Source organism: Euprymna scolopes, chromosome 45 (assembly GCF_053919585.1).
Source record: "Euprymna scolopes isolate OS-2025 chromosome 45, ASM5391958v1, whole genome shotgun sequence".
Classification (NCBI taxonomy): domain Eukaryota; kingdom Metazoa; phylum Mollusca; class Cephalopoda; order Sepiida; family Sepiolidae; genus Euprymna; species Euprymna scolopes.
Window position 1 is genome coordinate 68,085,253 of NC_136526.1, and position 23,357 is coordinate 68,108,609.

Below are 23,357 nucleotides of genomic sequence, written 5' to 3' on the forward strand. Positions count from 1 at the left end.
GCAGCGGCGCATCTCCGATCTCGTTCGTTTAACATTGTGTTACTTTCAGACATGATAGAAAGTTCCTATCGTTCTTGTGATTTGTACACAATTAGTCAACTAGTAGATGGTCTGCAACAAAAACAGAAACCAGTTTCCTTCAAACGGAAATGGAATCATGTCGTTTTTATTAGGGTGACAACTTTATCGTTCCACCCTGTATGTATAGAGAAAGAGTAAGAGGGTAGATGGAAAATAGGAAGAAAGAAACAGAGAGAAAAGAAAAGGGACATAGAAAGAAATAGAAGGGCAAGAAAGAAAGAAAGAAAAATACCTGAAAGAGAGAGGAAGAAAGAGAGAGAAAGAGAGAAAAGGAAAAGATAGAAAGTGGGTGTCGGGACGAGACATAACACAGGCAACAGTGAAGGGGGGTGAGATGGAAATAGGGAGAAATAGATAGAGAGAAAAGAAGAAAGTGTGTGTGCCAAAGAGAGAGAGAGAGAGAGAGAGAGAGAGAGAGAGAGAGAGAAATAAAATAAAGTGAGAAAGGATAGAAAAACGTGGAAAAGAAGGGGAAAGGAGGAATGAGAAAGGCTAGGAAAGATAATAAAACATGTATATATACATACATATATATGTATATACCTATATGTATGTATATCTATAAGAATATCGAAAGAAAGGGACCTCTCTTTTTCAAAAGACAAAAGTGGATTCAAGATGGCGGATATATATATTTAATAATTATGTTTCAGTTTGAAGAAATATAGTATAATAAAATTATGGGGTGTTTGTTCGCGCCTGACGTCCATAGAATGGAAATATATTACAAAGTTTAACAAGGTTTTTTAATATAGATCAACAGAATATTGTGATAAGTGTTTCAGTGTGAACAGTTATGATATAATAAATTATGGGGTTTATCTATTTTATTTTTACTTTCATCATATTTTACTTTGGTTTTGATACCACCAAATTCGAAGCTATCTCATTACAACCCTTCCTTTTCATAACCTATCATACTTTCATGAATCAAAGTCCATTTTCTGTAGGCTGTTTTTGAACCCAGTCAACGACGGGTACTTTTGCTAGTATATATATATATATATATATATATATATATATATATATATATATATATATATATATATATATAGAGATAGATAGATAGATAGAGAGTGAGTGAGAGAGAAAGAGAGAGAGAAGGAGAGAAAGAATAAGTAAAAAGAAAGTATAGATAGAGAAAGAAAGTAAGAAAAAATTGAACACAGGAAAGGAAACGCAACAGTAACCTAAAAATAAAGGGAGATGCACTAGCCAGGAGAGTGATAGATAGATAGATAGATAGATAGATAGATAGATAGATAGATATTGAGAGAGAGAGATGGGATGCGTCGAGTGAATAGGCGTCAGGTTGAGGTCGTGGTAAATGTTCTCGCAAATAAAGATGGCTGAAAATACACAGGATTTTGAGTTAAATAAAGACAGAAACCGGAAGGAAGAATAATGGTGCATGACGGGAAATGTGCGGAGAAATGCGCCATTTTGAATCTGGATCGGAAAAATTCAGGAAAATAATGGAAGATATTTTGAGATATTTTATTTAATATGAAAATAAAATAAAATTAAATGAATGAGAACGAAAATAATGTGTGAGAAGAAAAAATATTTAAAAAAAAAAGAAAGAAGAAAATGAGAACCAGGACAGAAAAAAGTAAAGAAAAAAGCAAAATGTTAAGAAAAAAGAAAGGAAAAAAGAAAAGAGGAGAAAGAAGTGAAAAAGGGAGAAAAAATGTAAAAGTGATAAAAAGGAAAAAAGAATGAAGATGAAGCAAGAGGAAAGGGAAAGAATGGAAAAAAAGAAATAAGAAGAAAACAAAACAGCAAAAGAGTCCACTCAAACTGAAACATAATTATCAAAGTATATATATATATATATATATATATATATATATATATATATATATATATATATATATATATATATATACATACATACATATATATATATATATATATATATATATATATGCAGATAGATATGAAAAGTCTTTATTAAATGGAGAAAAATACAAATGTAAGTAATCAAAAATAACAAAAACCTACCTTTAAATGATTTTATTTATTTAATTTTATATATTTTTTTTTTGCAAAATATTTATCAACAAAAAGTTTTATTATTTTCCTTCAAGAAAAGATGAAAGTTTTACTTTTTTTCACCGTAAATTCTTAGGTGTAAGTACAAGTTTCTTTTTCAAGACTTCTTGTTTAGTCAAGTTTTTTTTTTTTGGGGGGGGGGTTCCACAGAAATTATATATATATATATATATATATATATATATATATATATATATATATATATATATATATATATATTAAAGAAAATACGTAAAAAATATGTTTACGAAAAGCGTAAATTGTTAGATGAAAGTACAGGAAAAAAAATTAGTTTTTTTTTTCCACAAATTTAATTTATTTTATTTTATTTTGTCATTACGGCTGTTCATTACCGATGGAAGAATTTTCTCGAGATAAGGATATTTCCTTAGGAATCTTTTTACTTCGGTCGACTGTTGAACGGCCATCGACAGCAAAGAGGGAGGAGATGGGGTAAAGGAAATATGTAAGTGTGCTCCGATATAATACCGCATTCACTTCGCATATTTTGAAGAGTAGCCATTTCGGACACCCATAAATAAATGATTTTTACTATTGATAGAATCTCACCTGGTGGAGAAGGTATCAGATACTTCTTTTTTGGGGCGATTACATTTACATGTTTTTATCTGATCTTTTATTTTTTAAATTGCTGTGTATGTGTATGTCTGGGGGTATCGACGTTACCCACGATGAAACTGATTAATATCCTTAGTATAGTAGGTGTGTTCAAAACGGAACTTTATGTCGACCCGGGCAACGCCGTGTACCCATGCTAGTATATATATATATATGTGTGTGTGTGTGTTTGTATATATATATATATATGGATATATATATATATATATATATGGATATATATATATATATGGATATATATATATATATATATATATATATATATTGTCATCAACATACAGTACTGTATCGCTGCTTCACTAGACTAGCCAGGATTGAAACCCGATCGGCCAAACGATAGTCGGAGCTTACAACCGTTGCGCTATACGACTGCTGCTATGCGGGCAGTGAATTAACAATGCTTTGACATTGTCCAAATACCTAAGCTCAATTTGTTTACAAAAGAGCATTCCTTCATACGCTAATGTGCTTAACCTAAGATAGGAAGCATAGCAGATAGTCATTATTCAAACAAGTCTGATTGAACATGACGGAGTTCTTTTTTTTACAATTTTCTTGGATATCTTTTCAATTCGCCAAACGGTCTTTATCAATCGGGTGCTGGGGTTATTAATGAAGTCACATTTGTGGTCCTTGAGTAGAATGTATGCCTCTCTATGTTTCAATTTGCCAACTTTATCGCCATCTTTTCAATTCACCGAGCGGTCTTTTTTTATTTCGGCTGGCATGTTGCATATTATGGCGCCCATGTGTTGTTGTTCGGCTATATTCTTCTCAAGCGCTTTCAATCGGTACAATCGTCAGGAGCGATTCATGCTGTTTTCTTCATCGAGGCTGGGCGTATTTATACTTAGTTCTGTTTTTCTGTTGGTTATAAAGGTGGGTGCAGGATGGGTGGGGGGCGAATTATTTATTTTTAATCTTTATTTTCTTATTTTATATTTTATTTATTTATTGTTAGTTGTTGAATACAGTTTGTATATTTGTCCCGATATTAAACTAGATCTGTTTAATAAGCGGCTGTAGTTTTTTTACTTAGTATGGCTTCTGGTAATTTTAGTCGTCGTGTGCAGTTGCTAAGGTATCGAATTTTAGTATTGCTAGTTAAGATATTTCTAATGTCGGACAAAAAAAAAAATACGCCAAGAGTCAATAAGAAAATGACAGCAGCAATCACTCCTGTCGACGATCGGATGTACAGATTGAAAGCACTTGAGAAGAATATGACCGAACAACGACTAATGGGCGCCATAATATACTATATGCCAGCCGAAATAAAATAGAAGAATTCAGTCGTGTTCAATCAGACGTGCTTGAATATATATATATATATATATATATATATGAGTAATTAAGTTAATCACATAAACTAATATACGAAAGTATAAATTTATGCGTAAACTGTAAGTACTTACTTCAGCAGTGCTCAATACGTAGGTAGAGCTAGGTGGTAAGTTATAAAATATATATGGCAAATTCCGCGTTTCATCCACGCTAGGATTTATCAGGCTTATGAATCCTAGCGTGGATGAAACGCGGAATATTCTGTATAGCTTAATTGCCATATATATTTTATAACTTACTACCTAGCTTTACCTATATATATATATATATATATATATATATATATATATATATATATATATATATATATTATATATATATAAACCGTCTTAATTATTCTTTATTAAAGATAACATTCTTTACAGGTTTATCGCTTATGTATAAGTATTCATACACACATGTGACGTGACCATCCCAGCGAGGGATTGGGCTTCCCACTAGAAGAGGCTGAGACTCCAGAAACGCTGGAGAATGCCGGGCAGATATGATTGTTTTATTCTTTAAGTATCGCTATGTGTCCGGACAACGACAACAAACCCTGCCCAGAGAAAGATTGTATTTATAAACTTCATTGTTTTATGAAAGCGACAACTTAATGTCACTTTGAGAGACGCAACGAAAACATAATTTCGTTTCCGATGCCAACGATTGATGACTCAAGGTTGTTTGGCCTTTGAGTGTAATTACAAAACCAACGAGGTCACGGGCGTAACCTTTCGATCCACAGGTGCAATCGGGGAAGATGGGACCTCCCCTGGGGTGACGTAACTAGTTGTGATGCGTCTAGAAACGGCCCCGGCCCACATCTCGCCTCACTATATGAACGGGTCCCCGCGGCGAAACTGGCAGAATTGAGCTGAGGCTTTGAGATAATCAAGCACAATCAAAGAGTCGGCACCTGCATCATTCCACCGCCATACCGAGAGAGAAATTTATCTAGTTATCTTTTGGCTCAGTGGAGTCTGTCAAAATCAACATTAAGCTACGGACCATCGTATATACGTATATCTATTGTATATCTAATCTTGAATTAGTAGAATAGATGGCGAATGGAGTTTGTCTTTCATTTGCGTGCATGAGATCGACGAAGAAGCGACATATCCACCTAATCGCGAAGTTAAGACCAACCAAATCGATTGACGGGTCCTGCCACACAAGCGAGGGATCGCTTCACATGGCCGAGGATTGACTCTTACGTGACAAGGGGATCCCCTGCGACGGACGAGCACGGGTCACACACACGTGCACACATATATAAGAATGAAAATAATAAGCAACAATCAATCGTCATATTTGTATAATAACAGCTTATCAAGTATTCTGATAAAAAGGTTTTAGCTTCGAAATGCCATGACTTAATAGGAACGGCAAAGCGTATCGGTTTCATGAACCACGTAAGTTTTTTAAAGTGATGTTTATTCTAAATTTCTTTTAAAGGTAAACACCTGAAGAGTACGTAACTAAATATGCAGCAATAACATAATTTTGAAGACTTGTTAGTCGCAATACAAAACAATATTGTAATGGCTATCTTTTGAAAAGCAATAAATGGCCAACTGAGAAAACTTGAGATCTGAAACTTGGACAATTATTATATAACACTATATATGCTCTGGAACCCAATTAAAAGGAATTCATTGAGCTTGGACTTTTTTTCAAAATTTACAAAAATTTTATAAACATTTTTACATTCTAAAAACTTTATTTATGAGATTTTTTAAAATTCATTACGATTAGTATAAACAAATCGAGTAATGTTTCAAGTAAACGATTAACCCATATCTATCTATCTATCTATCTATCTATCTATCTATCTATCTATCTATCTATCTATCTATCTTTCTCTCTCTCTCTCTCTCTCTATATATATATATATATATATATATATATACATGTGTGTGTATGTGTGTGTGTATGTGTGTGTGAAAATAAAAAATGATATGATATTATATTTCGAGGGACATCCTCAGGAGAATTATATATATATATATATATATATATATACACACAGAGAGAGAGAGAGAGAGAGAGAGAGAGAGAGAGAGAGAGAGAGAGAGAGAGAGAACGAAATAATTGACGGGATATATTGCGAGAAAGAGTGAGATAAAGAAATAAAGGAAGGTATATATTGAGAACGAAAGAGAGAGAGAGAGAGAGAGAGAGAGAGAGAGAGAGAGAGAGAGGCGGGGGGCGGAAAAATAGGAAAGACACAAACAAAATTTACATAAAATAAAATAAAATAAAATAAATTAACTAAAAGCGAAATTGCATTTGGCATTCCGAAGAAAACACTTCGATTTTCAAATTGCCAAAAAATGGTGATTTTAATGCCGTTTAACGAAATTACCGCAAAACTTGATCGACGGGGAACAATCGTTCGCCGACGCCGACAGTTTTGGGATGATTCGACCGCTCTTCACAACAGGATTTCGCGCCAAAAATATAATGGCGGCCATAAACAAGGAAATAACTCGGCATCTTAACGTTACAACAATGGATTTATGGCTGGTAGCGGGACCTGTGGAAATTCCACAGTAGCACCTTTCATATGTACTATATTGCTGCTAGGCATTGCGTGGACGTTCAGCGTAAATTGGGACCCCGTGATATTATTGTAGCCCTTTTGTTAAAACTGCAAAATCCTTTATCTAAGCAATCTGGTTAAGGTAGTGTCAAAATACATTTGATTATTAAGGTAATGTGATATTAATATATAGAATCTCATGACCGGCAAGAATTGTTACCCTACACTAGTGACTGCGTAAGTATGAAACATAATGTCCAGGTGTAAATGAATAATTATTATCTACAGTAGCGTCCAAAACTAAGGGACAAAAATTTAAGACCTAACATTTGTTAGAAATAACAACTGTAAACAGCTGAAATTTTGACAACTTCATAATAACATACTAAAATTTGAATCATTTGCAAAGGATAGAACAAGAATTATAACAATTATTTATTTGCACAGATTTTCCCCGGATAAAACCCAAATATAAAGTCTCGCATGGGTTCGAATACCCTATATATTAATTTTCATATCTTTAGAGTAAAAGCTGACAGACGTGCTTAGGCAAACTTTATTAGAAATATATATATATATATATATATATATATATATATATATATATATATATATAAAGAGGTTTGTGTTTACTATAAGCTTTTTACGCAAATATTACGCAAGTATAAATCATGTAGAATATCTGCATGAATATAATTGCACGTAATAGTTAACTAAAGGTGATCATTCCATAAGAAAACCGAAAAAGCTATTAGGGAATTAACTAAAATGAATCTTTCAAAAATATATATATTAGCTAGATCTTTTGCGTACACGATCCATATATTATATATAGCGTTTTATTTTTTATTACTGTATCTTTCTGTTAAGTTACAATATTGTTTCGGCTACTCGGCCGTTTCTTTTGGCCGTCTGTAGCGTCCTCAGACTTTTTCTGAGTCTGAGGACGCTACAGATGGCAAAAAAAAACAACAAAAAACGGCCGAGTAGCCGAAACAATAATGTAACTTAACAGAAAAATACGGTAATAAAAAATAAAACGCATAGTTGCTCTACAACAGTATCGAGCACTTTCTTCAATTTTTATTAATTAACATCTCCACTAAATATATATATATGTACTCGATAAATCTGGTAGCGAATCAATGACGTCATTTCGAAAACAAAGAAAAGCACTTGACCTTCTTAGTCTCGGGGGATCCCTTAAAATGACGTCATGTATAATTTATGAGAGTTGAACGCTATTATGTGGATTTTGAATTAATTTTCTCTTTGTTTATCACTTCATCTTTATCTTTTTTTCTCTCTCTCTCGTTCGCTCTCTCTTTCTCTCTCTCTCTCTCTCTCTCTCTTGAACAGCCTACCTCCTTTTGCCATCCGGTGGTTTTAACCATGGCAATTGGCCAGCCAATGGTCTCTCATCTAACTCGACATCTCAACGCACTTTGTATCTACATAACCCTCCCCTCTGCAGAACCTACTAACCCTAGTATATGTTAGAGCTATTTTTTGTGATTATTAGAGATTAATTTGTAATCTAAATAATTATTATAGTTTTATAGTGAAAGTGCGCCTCACAGGTATGTCACGTGATGACAGATTCGGTGAACATTGACACCACGTACACACTCTACCTACCTACCTACACACACACACACACACACACACACACACACACACACACACACACACACACACACACACACACACACAAACATATAGTTTGTTTATTTACAAACATTAGTTACATATGTGCATACATGTCTCAGTGGAATTCCAATTCAAAGGTAACACTTCATCGGACCAAAAAAGAATCGATATAGAGTTTCAATAATATAAGAACATTATAATATAAAAATATAGATTTATTCGTTTATTCAATTAGGAATGTGTTTTATGCAGGGAAGTCACCACTTATCAAGGCCGGAGGCCACTCGGGGATAAGGGTTATTGCGTGTACTGTAATCAATAATCAACTGGGATAATATCGTAGTAATCGCTAGTAATGGAGATCTGATAGAGTGTCTTACTTAAGGAGGCGGTTGAACAGGAATTTGTTTATGTTGGACTTGAAGACATCCAAGTTGTAGTCAGGTGGGAAACAGGCAAACGAAAGAGAGTTCCACAGGCGTGCACTTCTAAGAAAGAAGCTTTGTTCATGGAACCTACGTTTTGATTTAGGCACAGATAAAGAGCGGGGAAAATTACTGACAGTGGTTTCAGAAAGACGAGTATTTTTCATGAAAGATCGGCGAGGGGACCAGAGATTGGTTTACATCTTTATACCATGGTATTTCGAAGCCAAAGATGCTAGGTAACATATTAGGGTTATATATTAATTTATTTTTATTTCGGACTATTATTCTCATCTTTATTAGTTTTTTTTTTCGCAGTTGATAGACGTTGAATTTCTACGGTTCCAGATGGACATTGTCTGAAGATAGCGGTTTTAATCTTACCCAAAGCGTGCCAGAGGGTTACTTGGTCAAAACGTGGTGAGAAGACAACAACTACGGATGGCAGTGATTGCGTAGAATGCAGTTAGTTGATTCGCAGTTCCTATCCGTCGCGGTTACCACCTGACGAAGGCCAGAGGAGTAGTTCGCCGAAACGTCGTGAAAAATAAAAACCAATAAAAAAAAACAACTAATAAAGATGAGAATAATAGTCCGAAATAAAAATAAATTAATATATATAATGCTCATCTCAAAAATGAATTCCAATTAAGGAAAAAAATATATATTAGGGATATATATATATATATATGTATATATATATATATATATATATATATATGTATATATATATATATATATATATATATATATATATATATATATATATATAACAAAAAGCGTAGTTTATCAGGCAACAATATTTGCGAAAGAAAACCCGAATAACAAGAAATATTACGTAGGCATGACTTCCTTAGATTTCAAAACCCGATAGTATGACCACAAAAGTACATTCAACAATAAAAAAACACCGTATAAAAACAACACTGGCGAATAAATACTGCGAACTCAAAGAAAGCGGACATTCGCCGGTAGTCGAATGGAAAATAATAAGACAGCTACCACGTGTAGGCATTTAGACGACCCATGTAAATTATGCCTTCATGAAAAATTTGCTATCCTGTACTTTAAAGAACCCCAAAATCTATTAAACTGTAGAAGAGAAATAGCAAATAACTATGTTCACAAAATAAAATTTACTCTAGGATAGCGATACAAAATAGTTTTAAAACTAACAAAAACAATAGAAAATAAACAAATAAATAAATTAAATAAACATGAATATACATAAACGATCACACATATATTTATGTATATATATATATATGGATATATATGTGCATATATGTATTTACACATATGTATATTTATATATATGTATATAAAAAAAGAAATGTCTGCCTTAAACCACTAAACTAGTTTTAAAACAGATCCTTTGTTCGATAAAATGCATGCCCATTGGCTGATAGGAAGGGACGCGGTGGATACTAGAAAGCTGATTGGCTAACTAAAACCCTCAACAGAAGAGGACCATATAAAAACAATAAACAACCACAGAATCCGCGCATAAGCCTGACGAATCCTAGAGTGGATGAAACGCCGAATATTCAGTGTAGCTTAATCGCCATATATATTTTATAAATTACTTTATATATATATATATATATATATATATATATATATATATATATATATATATATATATATATATGTATGTGTGTGTGTGTGTGTGAAATCGCTCAATTATTCACCCCCCCCCACACACACATACATATATATACTTTTTTTAAAGTTTGTTTTTGAAATGTCGTTACTTTCAATGCATACCGATTTCGTTTAACGGGTCTAGATTGTTATTTTAAAACCATTCATTTTGAGTTAAGCTCAATGTGTCTATTTAATAGGTGCAGAGCATATATAGTGCAAAATTTTGTTGAAAATTCAAAGACTCACGTTTTCTTTTTATAACCTTCGTTTTTTTCCTGATTTTTTCCATTACAGCTGTTTCATTGATGAATAGGCAATTTTACGATTTTTGTTTCCGTAAGAATATCCTGTCCCCACCAACTTCTTCAAATGTTTATCCATAAGATTTTTACAACAAATGGTATATTTTTAACATGCTGGACATCGTATTCGTGTAAAAGGATTTCCACAGCCATGCCTCCTCACTTCCTCCATCTTTTGGCGTTATGTAAAGATAGCTTTCCGTTTTAACCCGTGGTTTCGTATTTTTATTTATTAATTATTTATTTTTGTTTAATTTTCGCTGTTTTTTATTATTTGTTTTTTCCAATTGTCATATAATTTTACATAATTTTATTCTTATATTTATACGTGTTTATTTTAATATTGTTTTTTTTTGCTTAATATTTGAATTCGTATTATATTACCCGATGTAGGGGAGGTCACTCTCGTGGTATCATTTTTTTATCTAGAATTACCTCCCTTGCATTTTTTTTTCTAATCTGCTCTAGTGCGTGAAATTAAATATTTGTATTATTTTACACGATGCAGAGGAGATTACTCTCGTGTTATCATTTTTTAAATCTAGGATTACCTCCCTAGCATTTTTTTCCTAATCTGCTCTAGTATCAGAAATTATATATTTGTTTCTGTGCAAACACCCGTGGATTACATCTAGTCTTTTGTTTAATAATAAAAAAAATGCAAGGTAGGTAATCTTGATAAAAAATGATACCACGAGAGTGACCTGCCCTGCATCGGGTAATATAATACAAATATTTAATTTTACTCACTAGAGCAGATTAGGAAAAAAATTAAGGGAGGTAATCCTAGATAAAAAATGATACCATGAGAGTGACCTCCCCTACATCGGGTAATATAATACGAATTCAAACATTAAGAAAAAAAAACAATATTAAAATAAACACGCATAGGAATCTCTTATTCTCATTATGTAACACATAGTGGGGTCTATAAAGAAAACTTTTATATATATAATTGCTTGAAGTTTTAAATGCAAAAACGTTTTAAATCCTTCAATTGTGTCCTGAACAGAAACATTCATTTCGAACGCTCCCCTGTCATACTAAAGAACGCATTGTTGGTTTTCAAAGCCTCTGAGAAGCTGGCCTAATGGTTATCTTACCTCGCTTATTGTCTTTAGGATTTTGTTTCGATCTCAGCTGGAATATATTTTTTGTTTTGCTTACAAGAAGAATTTGCTCTATGATAGTACATATTAAAGTTGCATGAAGTAAAACATATCTTCTTATGCTTTCGTAGACTACAATGCATTGTGGATGTCACCGCGGGGAGGCGTGTGAAGCTTCCTCTAGGTGCACCACGATGGATCCTCAACTAGAGCAGGCATTTTGATTGGAAAATGGACGATTGCACTGATTTCGATAACATGCGATCATCATCATTCAATCCCGGGCAACGTCGGGTCTCCCTGTTAGTTCTATTTAAGAAGGTGCAGCTAATGGCTTTACAGATATATATAATAAATACTGATTAGACGAGATAAACAAGCGACTAGAAGGCTACTTACATATGAGAGTATCCTGTATCTCTACAAAGCCACAATCTACTCATAAATGTAGTATTGTTCCTATTTACTATGCCTCCCCACGGGACAGAGTTAGACACCAGGGTCGTTTTTTAACGTGGAGAAAAGGTACAAAAATAAAAATTGTCTCAGTCGTGAAGGATTTCTCCTCCAACGAAAGAGAACAAGAAATAGAAGTACAGCACCCGAAGAACAGATACCACACTTTAATCTTGACCACAAGGCCAAGAAGTAGTATTGTTGTCACATCTGGGCTGGTGTATCTGCCACTAGTTTCTCGTTTCTAGGCAGGTTTCAAATATGAGTCGTCACTCGAATAAGTCCTGAACTAACAACTAAACTACAACCTCTGTCCCATCGCCGAAACGTGGCTTCCTTGTGCCTTTTTTACAAGTATTCTCCGAGCATTAGTACACCCTCGATGACAATAGCCTCGACAAACCGCAGAAGCAGCAAAATCTCACCCCTACACTATAGAGATCCATAGATGCCGTAAAGCTTTCTACTTGAATAGCTTTTTCCCTCGGACTGCTGCACTTTAGAATTCACAGTTAGCGGTGTGTGGGGAAAATGGCAGAGATACAATGTGCCCACTTTCCTCACCGCGGTCGTCTCTTGTACGTTCGTTGTCTCGTTGTCTCTCTTTTATTGGGACGGATGACATCAGAACATTCCACAATGCCTTTTTATTTATTATCCGAAATGTCTGTCAGTCCCGTTGATACCTATTTTGGATTTCTCTGACGTCATTCACAAGCGCATCTCAATCCAGGATCACTGCCTTGACCGACCCTCCTCGGTCTGCCCTCTATTGACGTCATCCTCCCAAGCCCAGGCAGCCGAACGTCCTCTCCAGAACCACCCCTGCCACCTGCGAACCCCCCTCTGTAACATTGGTAGTAAAATGTAAGTGAATACAAGCGACTCAATCAGATTTGAACCCGGCGTTGTTTGATGGACATAAGGCGAGACATATGCACGTATGAATAACATTGAATATGTTTGGTTGTAAATAAAAGTCGACGGAATAATTGAGCAGTGAAGCAGTTGACAGTGAGCAGCGAGGCAAGCAAGGCAACGACACGTCGTCTGAGAGGTGCCACCTCATCACGTGTCATCTGTAACTGAACATCAAACTAATGTCAGCGATTAGACGGCTTTCTCTTTCATTGGTCTGTCACGCTAGAAAAATCGATAGAATCTTAACAAGTAACAATGACTCTGTATCACGTTTTTGTCTTTCGTTTTTTACTCATGTTCACCCCAAACAAGGCATATCGCCACTTCGACGGAAGGGGCTGCTATTTGAGGCCAGGCCCAGGAAAGGTTAACCATGTTGGTTTACGTTACAATTATGCATATCAGTACAGTCAGGGAAGCAGGTAGCAGGAAGGGAATTCCAAAGTCTAGCTGTTCGAGGGAATAAACTATTAGTGGAAAGCTTTCTGGCACTTAGAGACCTCAACAGTGAAGAGGTGAGATTTTGTTGCTAAGCGGGTTTGTCGGGGAATGTAAGTCGAGGGGCCACAAGTGCTACGAGTTCCTTAAAGCACATCCCATTAAAATATTTGTAAAACAGGCACAGAGATGAAAAACTGCAGCGATGGAACAGGGGTTAGAGCTTAGTTGACAAAGTGGGACCTATTAGATTGAAAACTCTTTTTTCGACCCTATCCAAGAGGGAGAGGCTAGTGGTAGATGCACCAGCGCAGATGTGGCAACAATACTCCATGCATGGGCCATTGGTGGCCCTGTAGAGGTACAGGATACCCTCAGGCGTGAGTTGTCTTCAAGCTCGATAGAGGGAGCTCACTTTCTTTGAAACAGTTTTCGCAACGTCCTCTATGAATTTTTTCCAGTTCATGTTGCCCGCGATTACTTTCGTAATCTTAAACATAATGTTATCCTGTATGGAATTTAAATAAAGATTTTTAAAGAAGGAAAAAATGGGGAAATTCAGTCTAAGATACTAGCATGAAAATACGACGTTGCCCGGGATCGAATGATGATAACAATCGTATATTTCCATTGTCATGGAAATCCATGAAATCTACTTTCAATCAAATCGATTATTTTTCTGCTCTAATTGGGGACACGTCGTGGTGCATCGGAAGAAAACATCACATGGCTTCCCATAGTGACTTAGTCCAAAATACACTGCAGTCTACATTGCACTGTAGAGAACTACTGTTGGTTATATAAAATTATTTGAATCAAAGTTAAAAATACTTCAATTTTGCCTTAAACAGAAACATTAATTTCCAGCGCCCCCCTGTCTTATCAAAGAACCTATTGCTGATTTTATTTTCCTGGCCTTACTGCTTGTGGGTTGATAATGTCTGGAATTTTATTTTAAATTCAACAACATTACGTACAATGGTTCACTTGTGCTCTAAACAGAAATGTTCATTTCGAACGGGTCCTTGTCATATTGAAGAACCCACTGTTGATTTTATATATCGGGCCTTTCTGCTTGTGTAGTAATAAAACTTTTCAAATGCACTTGTGATGTTAGGTTGTATAAGGTGTTAACTTTGTTCAAAATCCCATGTTCCTTCTTTCATTGGATTATTTCGATTATCGATTTTCAATAATTATACAAACTTTTTGAATGCACCTTATATATATATATATATATATATATATATATATATATATATATATATATACTAGCGGGGGTATCCGGCGTTGCCCGAGTGTTTGTTTCCGGGACGGGGGGGGGGGGGAGTTTTAAAAAATGTTATGGTAGGTAAGTAGGAAGGATCAAACCCGGAGTCATGAGTAAAAGTAGGAAAATAAAATGTGAAAAAAAACAAACATCTGCAACGTTAACAGTTCGGCCACCAAGAAAAGTCCATTCCAGTTGTTTAGGAAAAAAACAAACAAAAAAAAACGACTAAGGTAGGTGAGCGCGAACGTGAAAATATAATGTGAATTGTCCAGCACGCTAACCACTACGCCACAGAGCACTGCAGCTTAGTTTAGTGATTTTAAATAACTTCACATGAAAGAACTACGAAGCCAAACCGGTGTTCTCTTCTCAACTGTTCCTTGTGAACGATCCCCAAACGGTGTTAAGTGGTGGCAGGGGGAGGAGGAATTTATAAGAGAGAAAATATTTTACCACTTCCATTGATTTTAACCGATTTTGGCCGTGACTTCTCAGCAGAAAAAGTATAGAAATCTAAGATTATCGAGGAATTTGAGAAATAATAAGCCTATAACACACCTCAGATATTGTTCTGCCGTTTGTGCATATTATATTTGCATGAAATATCTTGATTTTTAATCCTATTAAGGTCAAAATCAGACGGGAAAAATGAGTTCATTTTATTTATATAGAGATAAAACTACTTCACTTACTCACATAAAATTAATATACGAAAGTATAGATTTATGCGTAAACTTTAAGTATTTACTTCAAAAGTGCTCAATACGTAGGTAGAGCTAGTTAGTAAGTTATAAAATATATATGGCGATTAAGCTACACTGAATATTCCGCGTTTCATTCACTCTAGGACTCTTCAGGCTTATGCGTGGATGAAACGCGGAATATTCAGTGTAGCTTAACCACCATATATATTTTATAACTTATTATATATATATATATATATATATATATATATATATGAGAGAGGAGGAAAGAACTTGAATGCCTAGAGGAGAGAACTTGAATGCCTACTAGACACTATCCTCGAGTGTCTAAGGTCTCTCTGTACAGGGGTTTGTCAGAACAATCTGGCATGAGGATAGTTTTCCCTGACCAAATATTCAAAATCACATTGTATTTGCTGCCCAAACAGGATCTCATTATGTCTAACCAGCAAGTAATAACACGATATAATCCACCAGACTAGATTAATTCTTGTCCTGGAATCCAGACCAAAACGAAAGATATACTACAACATATGAAATTGGGGAGAGGAAAACTATCTTCTCAATTTCTTTACACAGAAAGATAAAGAACTGATGGAATATATATATATATATATATATATATATATATATATATATATATATATATATATATATATTAAGTAATGTGATTTATAATTTAAAAATTAAAAAAAAATTTTTAAATTTAAAAATCAAATTTTAATTAAATTAAAAATCAGTTTCATAAGAAGGAACAACAACAAAGTCAATTATCTGTACGATCGTTTCGGAAATCCGTGCTTTTTATTTGTGGTATACATGAAGTCACGTAGAACAATTATACATAGTTTTTTTGGTAAGCACGGTCTCCTCATCAGCAAATTTAGGAGGATTTCTATTGAATTGAAAAGACACCAAAAATAAACCTAGCATTAAAAGTAAGGCAGATGAATCTTTTAGTTTTTCTTTTTTTGAAATCAGGAACTGTGTTTAAAGTAGTCATTTAGATGTTTGCTATAGCTTTTTATTTTATTGATTTTTATTATATATTGACTTTGTTGTTGTTCCTTCTTATGAAACTGATTTTTAATTTAATTAAAATTTGATTTTTAAATTAAAAAATGTTTTTTTAAATTTTTAAATTATAAATCACATTACTTAATATTGAATTAGCTCTAGGACATTTAACTATCGAGCTTATTATATATCTAAATTACAACGAGCATTTCCTGTATTTTAATTAAACTAGTAATTTCACTGTTACATTAAAATACACTTAGCTCTTTAGACTATTATTCTAATCTCCTGTAAATTATATATATATATATATATATATATATATATATATATATATATATGTGTGTGTGTGTGTGTGTGTGTTTGTGTGTGTTGGTATGTGTGGGTGTGTGTGTGGCCGCATGTGTACGTTGTAAGTAATTGCTGTTTTAATTAATTCTCATAATTTGATGTAATCAAAGGTCTAATATGATTGATAAAAATATTCGTTTAATTATTATTCAAATCAGATTATGTAATTCAATTTTCTATTTCTATAAGTTTTATCTTGACATAAATAGCGACGCTTATCAATATATCATAGCAGGACATACTGGAATTCTGCCGTTTGATTCGCAATCTCTTCGAAATTGCTGACGTGATTAAAATATATATATATATATATATATATATATATATATGTGTGTGTGTGTGTGTGTGTGTGTGTGTGTGTGAAAGAGAATGAAAGTGCAGTACGTACCCATATGAACGATCAGAAGAAAGTTGATGAGGGCCTTTTTATTCTTCTGCCAGTAATCTGGTAGATCCCTAGCAGTTGGGAACTTACAACAAGACAATATGTATATATATATATATATATATATATATATATATATATATATATATATATATATATATATATATATATATATATATATATATGTGTGTGTGTGTGTGTGTGTGTGTGTGTGTGTGAAAGAGAATGAAAGTGGAGTACGTACCCATATGAACGATCAGAAGAAAGTTGATGAGGGCCTTTTTATTCTTCTGCCAGTAATCTGGTAGATCCCTAGCAGTTGGGAACTTACAACAAGACAATATATATATATATATATATATATATATATATATATATATATATATATATATATATATATATATATATATATGTGTGTGTGTGTGTGTGTGTGTGTGTGAAAGAGAATGAAAGTGCAGTACGTACCCATATGAACGATCAGAAGAAAGTTGATGAGGGCCTTTTTATTCTTCTGCCAGTAATCTGGTAGATCCCTAGCAGTTGGGAACTTACAACAAGACAACTCTACTGTAATTTCCATGACTCCATGGTAATAATTATAATCTTGCATCCCGCCTGCAAAGAGAGAAAGGAAGTTCCAATCAGAATGAGAAAATAAATTCAAAGATCGATATGAAAATCGAAATTGGCAAAATAAAAATACATTAAATAAAAAATAAGTATAAAAAAAAAATTAAAATTGAAATGTCTTTTTCTTTACTTCAATAATCTGTAAAGTTCTTTCAATGATTATGCGTGATGTTGATTCTTATGATTATGTGTCAGACGGCATTTCTCTTTGTTTAGGATGGCCAATCTTATGACTAAAAAGAAACAACTATTTTTCTTCATCTCGTGAATTATTCTAGCATTTCCCGAAGCTTCTGCTTAGTTTATGTAATTAATATGGATACATCCATGTCCCATCCTCTCAAGAGTTTAGACCCAAAATTGTCAGAGGAGTTTGGTAGAGTTTTCAAAAGTCAAATCGTTGAACTTTGACGCCTTAATCGCCAAATTTCTGGCCGAAATCCGGTCACATCGATAAACATGGTCACATCCTGCTGCTACAAATAGCCACTTGTTTCAATCAAACAACAGATATCATCAGGCAGCGACTTGACTATTCAAAAGTTCAATGAATAATGGATTTTTATTTTAGGTAGAAACTCTTTAAAAGTTGGAGTTAACAAACTTAAAACACAGAACTTTAATTATAAGATGTAAAGAGGGAGGGGGCAATTTAAATAAAGTTAAAAGATTATAATGGAGAGAGAGTGATTAAGAGGAGAGAAAAAAGAAATAGAGAAAGAAAATAGAGAGAGAAAAAAATACATATAATATGGAGAAGAAAAAGAAAAAAGATATAAATGGTTATTATAAAGAGAATAAGGACTAGAAGGGAAAAAGAAAGAATGATGAGATATAGTTAAAGAGGGAAAGAAAAAAAGTAAGAATTAATAGGAAGGGAATCTTAAAGAAGTTGCCAGTATATAGAAAAAGAAAATATAACAATAAACAAGTATTATCAGCTCTTTTTATTGAGCACTATCTAACAACCTCGTTGAATTCATTAGTCCATTACTTTTGAATAAATAAAACCCGAGTATATATATATATATATATATATATATATATATATATATATATATATATATATATATATATATATATATATTTTTTTTTTTTTACAAAGGCATCACCACATTATCAAGGCCCAGAGGCCACTCAAGGATAAGGGTTAAAGAGTGTACAGTAGAAGTTGGTCAATATAGTAATCATTAGTAATGAAAATTTGGTAAATTTAATAACTTATATGGAACGGCTCATCAAGAACTTATTTACCTTAGACTTGAACACAACCATATTGTAGTCAGCCGGAAAGCAGGAAAACGGAAGACAATTCCACAGGCGTGCAGTTCTAAGAAAGAAGCTTTGTTCATGGAATCTATGTTTAGGTTTAGGCACAGATAAAGAGTGGGGGAAATTATTGATAGTGTTTACAGCTAGACGAGTGTTTCTTGTGAAAGTTTGGCGAGGGGGGACCATAGATTGAAGCTCAGTTGAACACTTTCCATGAAAATAACGATACACCAGAGACAAACTCGCAACATCTCTTCTGTGAGATAGAGGTTGTAAGGAGGAGAAAAGGACATCTCCTACGAGGCTACGAAGTCTATTTTGAACTCTATCAAGGCAGGACAAGTCCTTTCTAGCAGCTCCTGCCCAGATGTGGCAACAGTATTCCATCCTTGGACGTACCTGGCTCTTATATAGATAGAGAATAGCATCAGCAGTGAGATATCTACTGGATCGATAGAAAGATCCCACCATTTTTCCAGCGGCCTTGGCAACAGATTTGATATACGTGTTCCATTTAAGATCAGGAGTAATGGTCAAGCCCAGAAGCTTGTCAAAACTTGAGGCCTCCTGAAGACGAGAGCCATTCATTTCAATTGATGACAAATGTGGATTAAAATGTTGATGATGTAAAGAGAGAAGCTTGGTTTTAGATGCATTAAAAGTAACCAGCCACTCCTTTCCCCATTGTACTACATGCTCAAGATCAGAGTAGAGAGAATTGGAGAGTACTTGCTCGTTTACTGTCTTAGATGTGGTACCATAAATGGTAGTGTCGTCAGCATAAATGTCTACAAATGATGTAAGGATATGATTTGGAAGATCATTAATGTAGATCAGGAAAAGAGTTGGGCCCAGGATGGATCCCTGAGGGACACCGGCATTAATACTGTGAGCTTCTGATTTTTGCCCCTCAACTACTACTCTTATGAACCTATCAGAAAGAAATGATTTAATAATTGAGAAGACTTTTCCAGCTATACCATATATATATATATATATATATATATTGAGTAAAATGATTCATAATTTATAATTAAAAATCGGTTTAAAAGGAAGAACAAACAAAATATATTCTTTTAATAATATTATTGGAATTCTTTCCTTTTTCCTTGTACCTATTTGTTTATTATATCACGGCCTTTGGATTATTTTGGACCATCTTCCAAGTATGCGATTCCCTTGTATTTTACTTGTGCGAATGGAAATTTAACTTTCTTGGATTTGCATTTTTGGATTTTATCGTCATTGGATACTTTACCTTCCACCAGACAACGCATTCACATGAGATCACTTCTTTCTTCACCATATTCCCTCTGCTTCACTTTTTGTTATCAAGTATCTACTTTCATTTAGTTTCATCAAATACTTTTGCAAGCAAAATCCGATCCCGCATTTTGCTAATTCCTACCCTCTGATGAGAAGTAAAGTATTTCTTCGAAACTCCGCGGATTACGGACTATCCACTTATCAATTGTTTCCTTTTCAGATTAAATATGTTTTTAACTCTTTTTCAAATTGTTTTTTTTTAACATGTTTTATTAACTATTTGCTCTTATTATAAGCTCTATCCCCTATTTGGTTTTATCGAGCTTTTGCATCTGGTTGAGATTATTTTATAAATATTAATTCTTTAATATGTTTAATATACTTTAGTTTTATCATCTTGGATCATTTTTGTAATTTAATTGTAATTTTTATTTCATTATATATATATATATATATATATATATATATATATATATATATATATATATATTTATATTAAGTAATGTGATTTATAATTTAAAAATTTAAAAATTTTTAAAAATTTAAAAATCAAAATTTAATTAAATTAAAAATCAGTTTCATAAGAAGGAACAACAACAAAGTCAATTATCTGTACGATCGTTTCGGAAATCCGTGCTTTTTATTTGTGGTATACATGAAGTCACGTAGAACAATTATACATAGTTTTTTTGGTAAGCACGGTCTCCTCATCAGCAAATTTAGGAGGATTTCTATTGAATTGAAAAGACACCAAAAATAAACTAATTAAATTTTGATTTTTAAATTTAAAAATTTTTTTAAATTTTTAAATTATAAATCACATTACTTAATATTGAATTAGCTCTAGGACATTTAACTATCGAGCTTATTATATATCTAAATTACAACGAGCATTTCCTGTATTTTAATTAAACTAGTAATTTCACTATTACATTAAAATACACTTAGCTCTTTAGACTATTATTCTAATCTCCTTTAAATTTATATATATTTATATATATATATATATATATATATATATATATATATATATTTTACAAGGTGTTCACCACTTATCAAGGCCCGGAATCCACTCAGGGATAAGGGTTATTGTAAGTACAGTACGTTAGTGTGGAGATTTAATAAAGTGTCTACTTAAGGGGGCGGTTCATCAGGAATTTGTTTACGTTGGACTTGAAGACATCCACGTTGTAGTCAGGTGGGAAGCAGGCAGACGGAACAGAGTTCCACAGGCATGCAGTTCTAAGAAAGAAGCTTTGTTCATGGAATCCACGTTTTGATTTAAGCATAGATAAAGAGTGGGGAAAGTTTTTGACAGTGGATTCAGCTAGACGGGTGTTTTTCGTGAAAGATTGGCGAGGAGGGACCAGAGATTGGAGTTCAGACGAGAACCTGCCATGGAAATAACGATAAAACAAGGATAGGCTTGCAGCATCACTTCTGTGGGAGAGAGGTTGTAGGGTAGAGAAAAGGGCATCCCCCACTAAGCCACGAAGTCTATTTTGTACTATGTCAAGGCAGGATAGGCTGTTTTTAGCAGCTCCTGCCCAGATATGGCAGCAGTATTCCATCCTTGGACGTACTTGGCTTTTATATAGATAGAGAATTGCATCAATAATGAGATATCTTCTGGAGCGGTAGAAGGATCCCACCACCTGTCCAGCGACCTTGGCCACAGACTTGATGTACGTGTTCCATTTCAGATCAGGAGTGAAGGTCAAGCCCAGAAGCTTTTCAAAACATGAGACTTCTCCATACCAGAGCCATCCATTTCAATTGATGCGAGATGGGGATCAGAGCGTTGATGACGTAAAGATAGGAGTTTGGTTTTAGATGTATTAAAGGTAACCAGCCACGTTTTCCCCCACGGAACCACTCGTTCGAGATCAGAGGAGAGAGAATCAGAGAGAGCTTTGTCATTTACAGCCTTTGATGTGTTGTCGTAGAGGGTCGTGTCATCAGCATAGATGCCAACAAATGATTTAAGTATGTGTTTAAGGAGATCATTAATGTAGATCAGGAAGAGAGTTGGGCCCAGGATGGACCCTTGAGGGACTCCAGCATTAATACTGCAGGCCTCTGATTTTTGTCCATCAACCACTACTCTTATGAGCCTATCAGAGAGAAATGATTTAATGATAGAGAGAATATTTCCAGTTATATCGTAGTTGAAAATCTTGTGAAGTAGGCCTTTATGCCATACCTTGTCGAAGGCCTTTGATATGTCAAGAGCAATTGCTCTAGAAAGGAAGCCTTTGTCAAGAGATTCACTAATCCTATGAGATATAACAATTAGCACATCTGCTGTAGATCTTGCAGAACAGAAACCATATTGCGTGTCACTAAGAAGGTTATTTCTGCTGAGGTGGTTGACTATTTCTCTATTTAATACGGATTCCAGCAACTTATTCATAACACACAGGAGACTTATTGGTCTGTACTGAGGGGGAGATGACTTATCACCCGAGTTCTTAAATACAGGGCATACTGACGAGGTTTTCCAGGGTGTTGGAAAGCACTTCTCCTTAAGGCAACACTTAAACAGTTTCGTAAGTATGGGAGCAAGTTCTGGTTGAAGCTTTTTTAACACTATAATTGGAATGCCATCAGGGCCAGTTGCTTTACTGGAATCAAGGTTCTTGATTAGCTTGGCGACCTCATGCACAGATATTTGTATGTTACCTAGCATGTTCTGTGTTATAGGAGGAAATATGGGGAGTTGATGGCCTTCGTCGCATAGGGTAGAATTAGCTGCAAAGTTCTTTGCAAATAGTTTGGCCTTGTCTGAAGCTGAGGGGATGACTTCTGGTCCATTGATAATGGTTGGGATAGAACGCATACTTCTGTTCAGGATCCTATTTGTTATTT

General features: G+C 34.0%; 1 protein-coding gene across 2 annotated transcripts in view; it reads right to left on the reverse strand.

Moving 5' to 3' along the window:
- Positions 1 to 23,357, reverse strand: part of LOC145269875 (carboxypeptidase D-like) — a 1,225,495-nt gene that overhangs the window by 101,269 nt on the left and 1,100,869 nt on the right. For both annotated transcript variants that reach the window (XM_080125621.1, XM_080125622.1), the window contains exon 8: positions 17,787 to 17,936. In XM_080125621.1, coding sequence (XP_079981747.1) covers positions 17,787 to 17,936 — 150 coding nt within the window. The remainder of the gene's footprint in view (positions 1 to 17,786; positions 17,937 to 23,357) is intronic.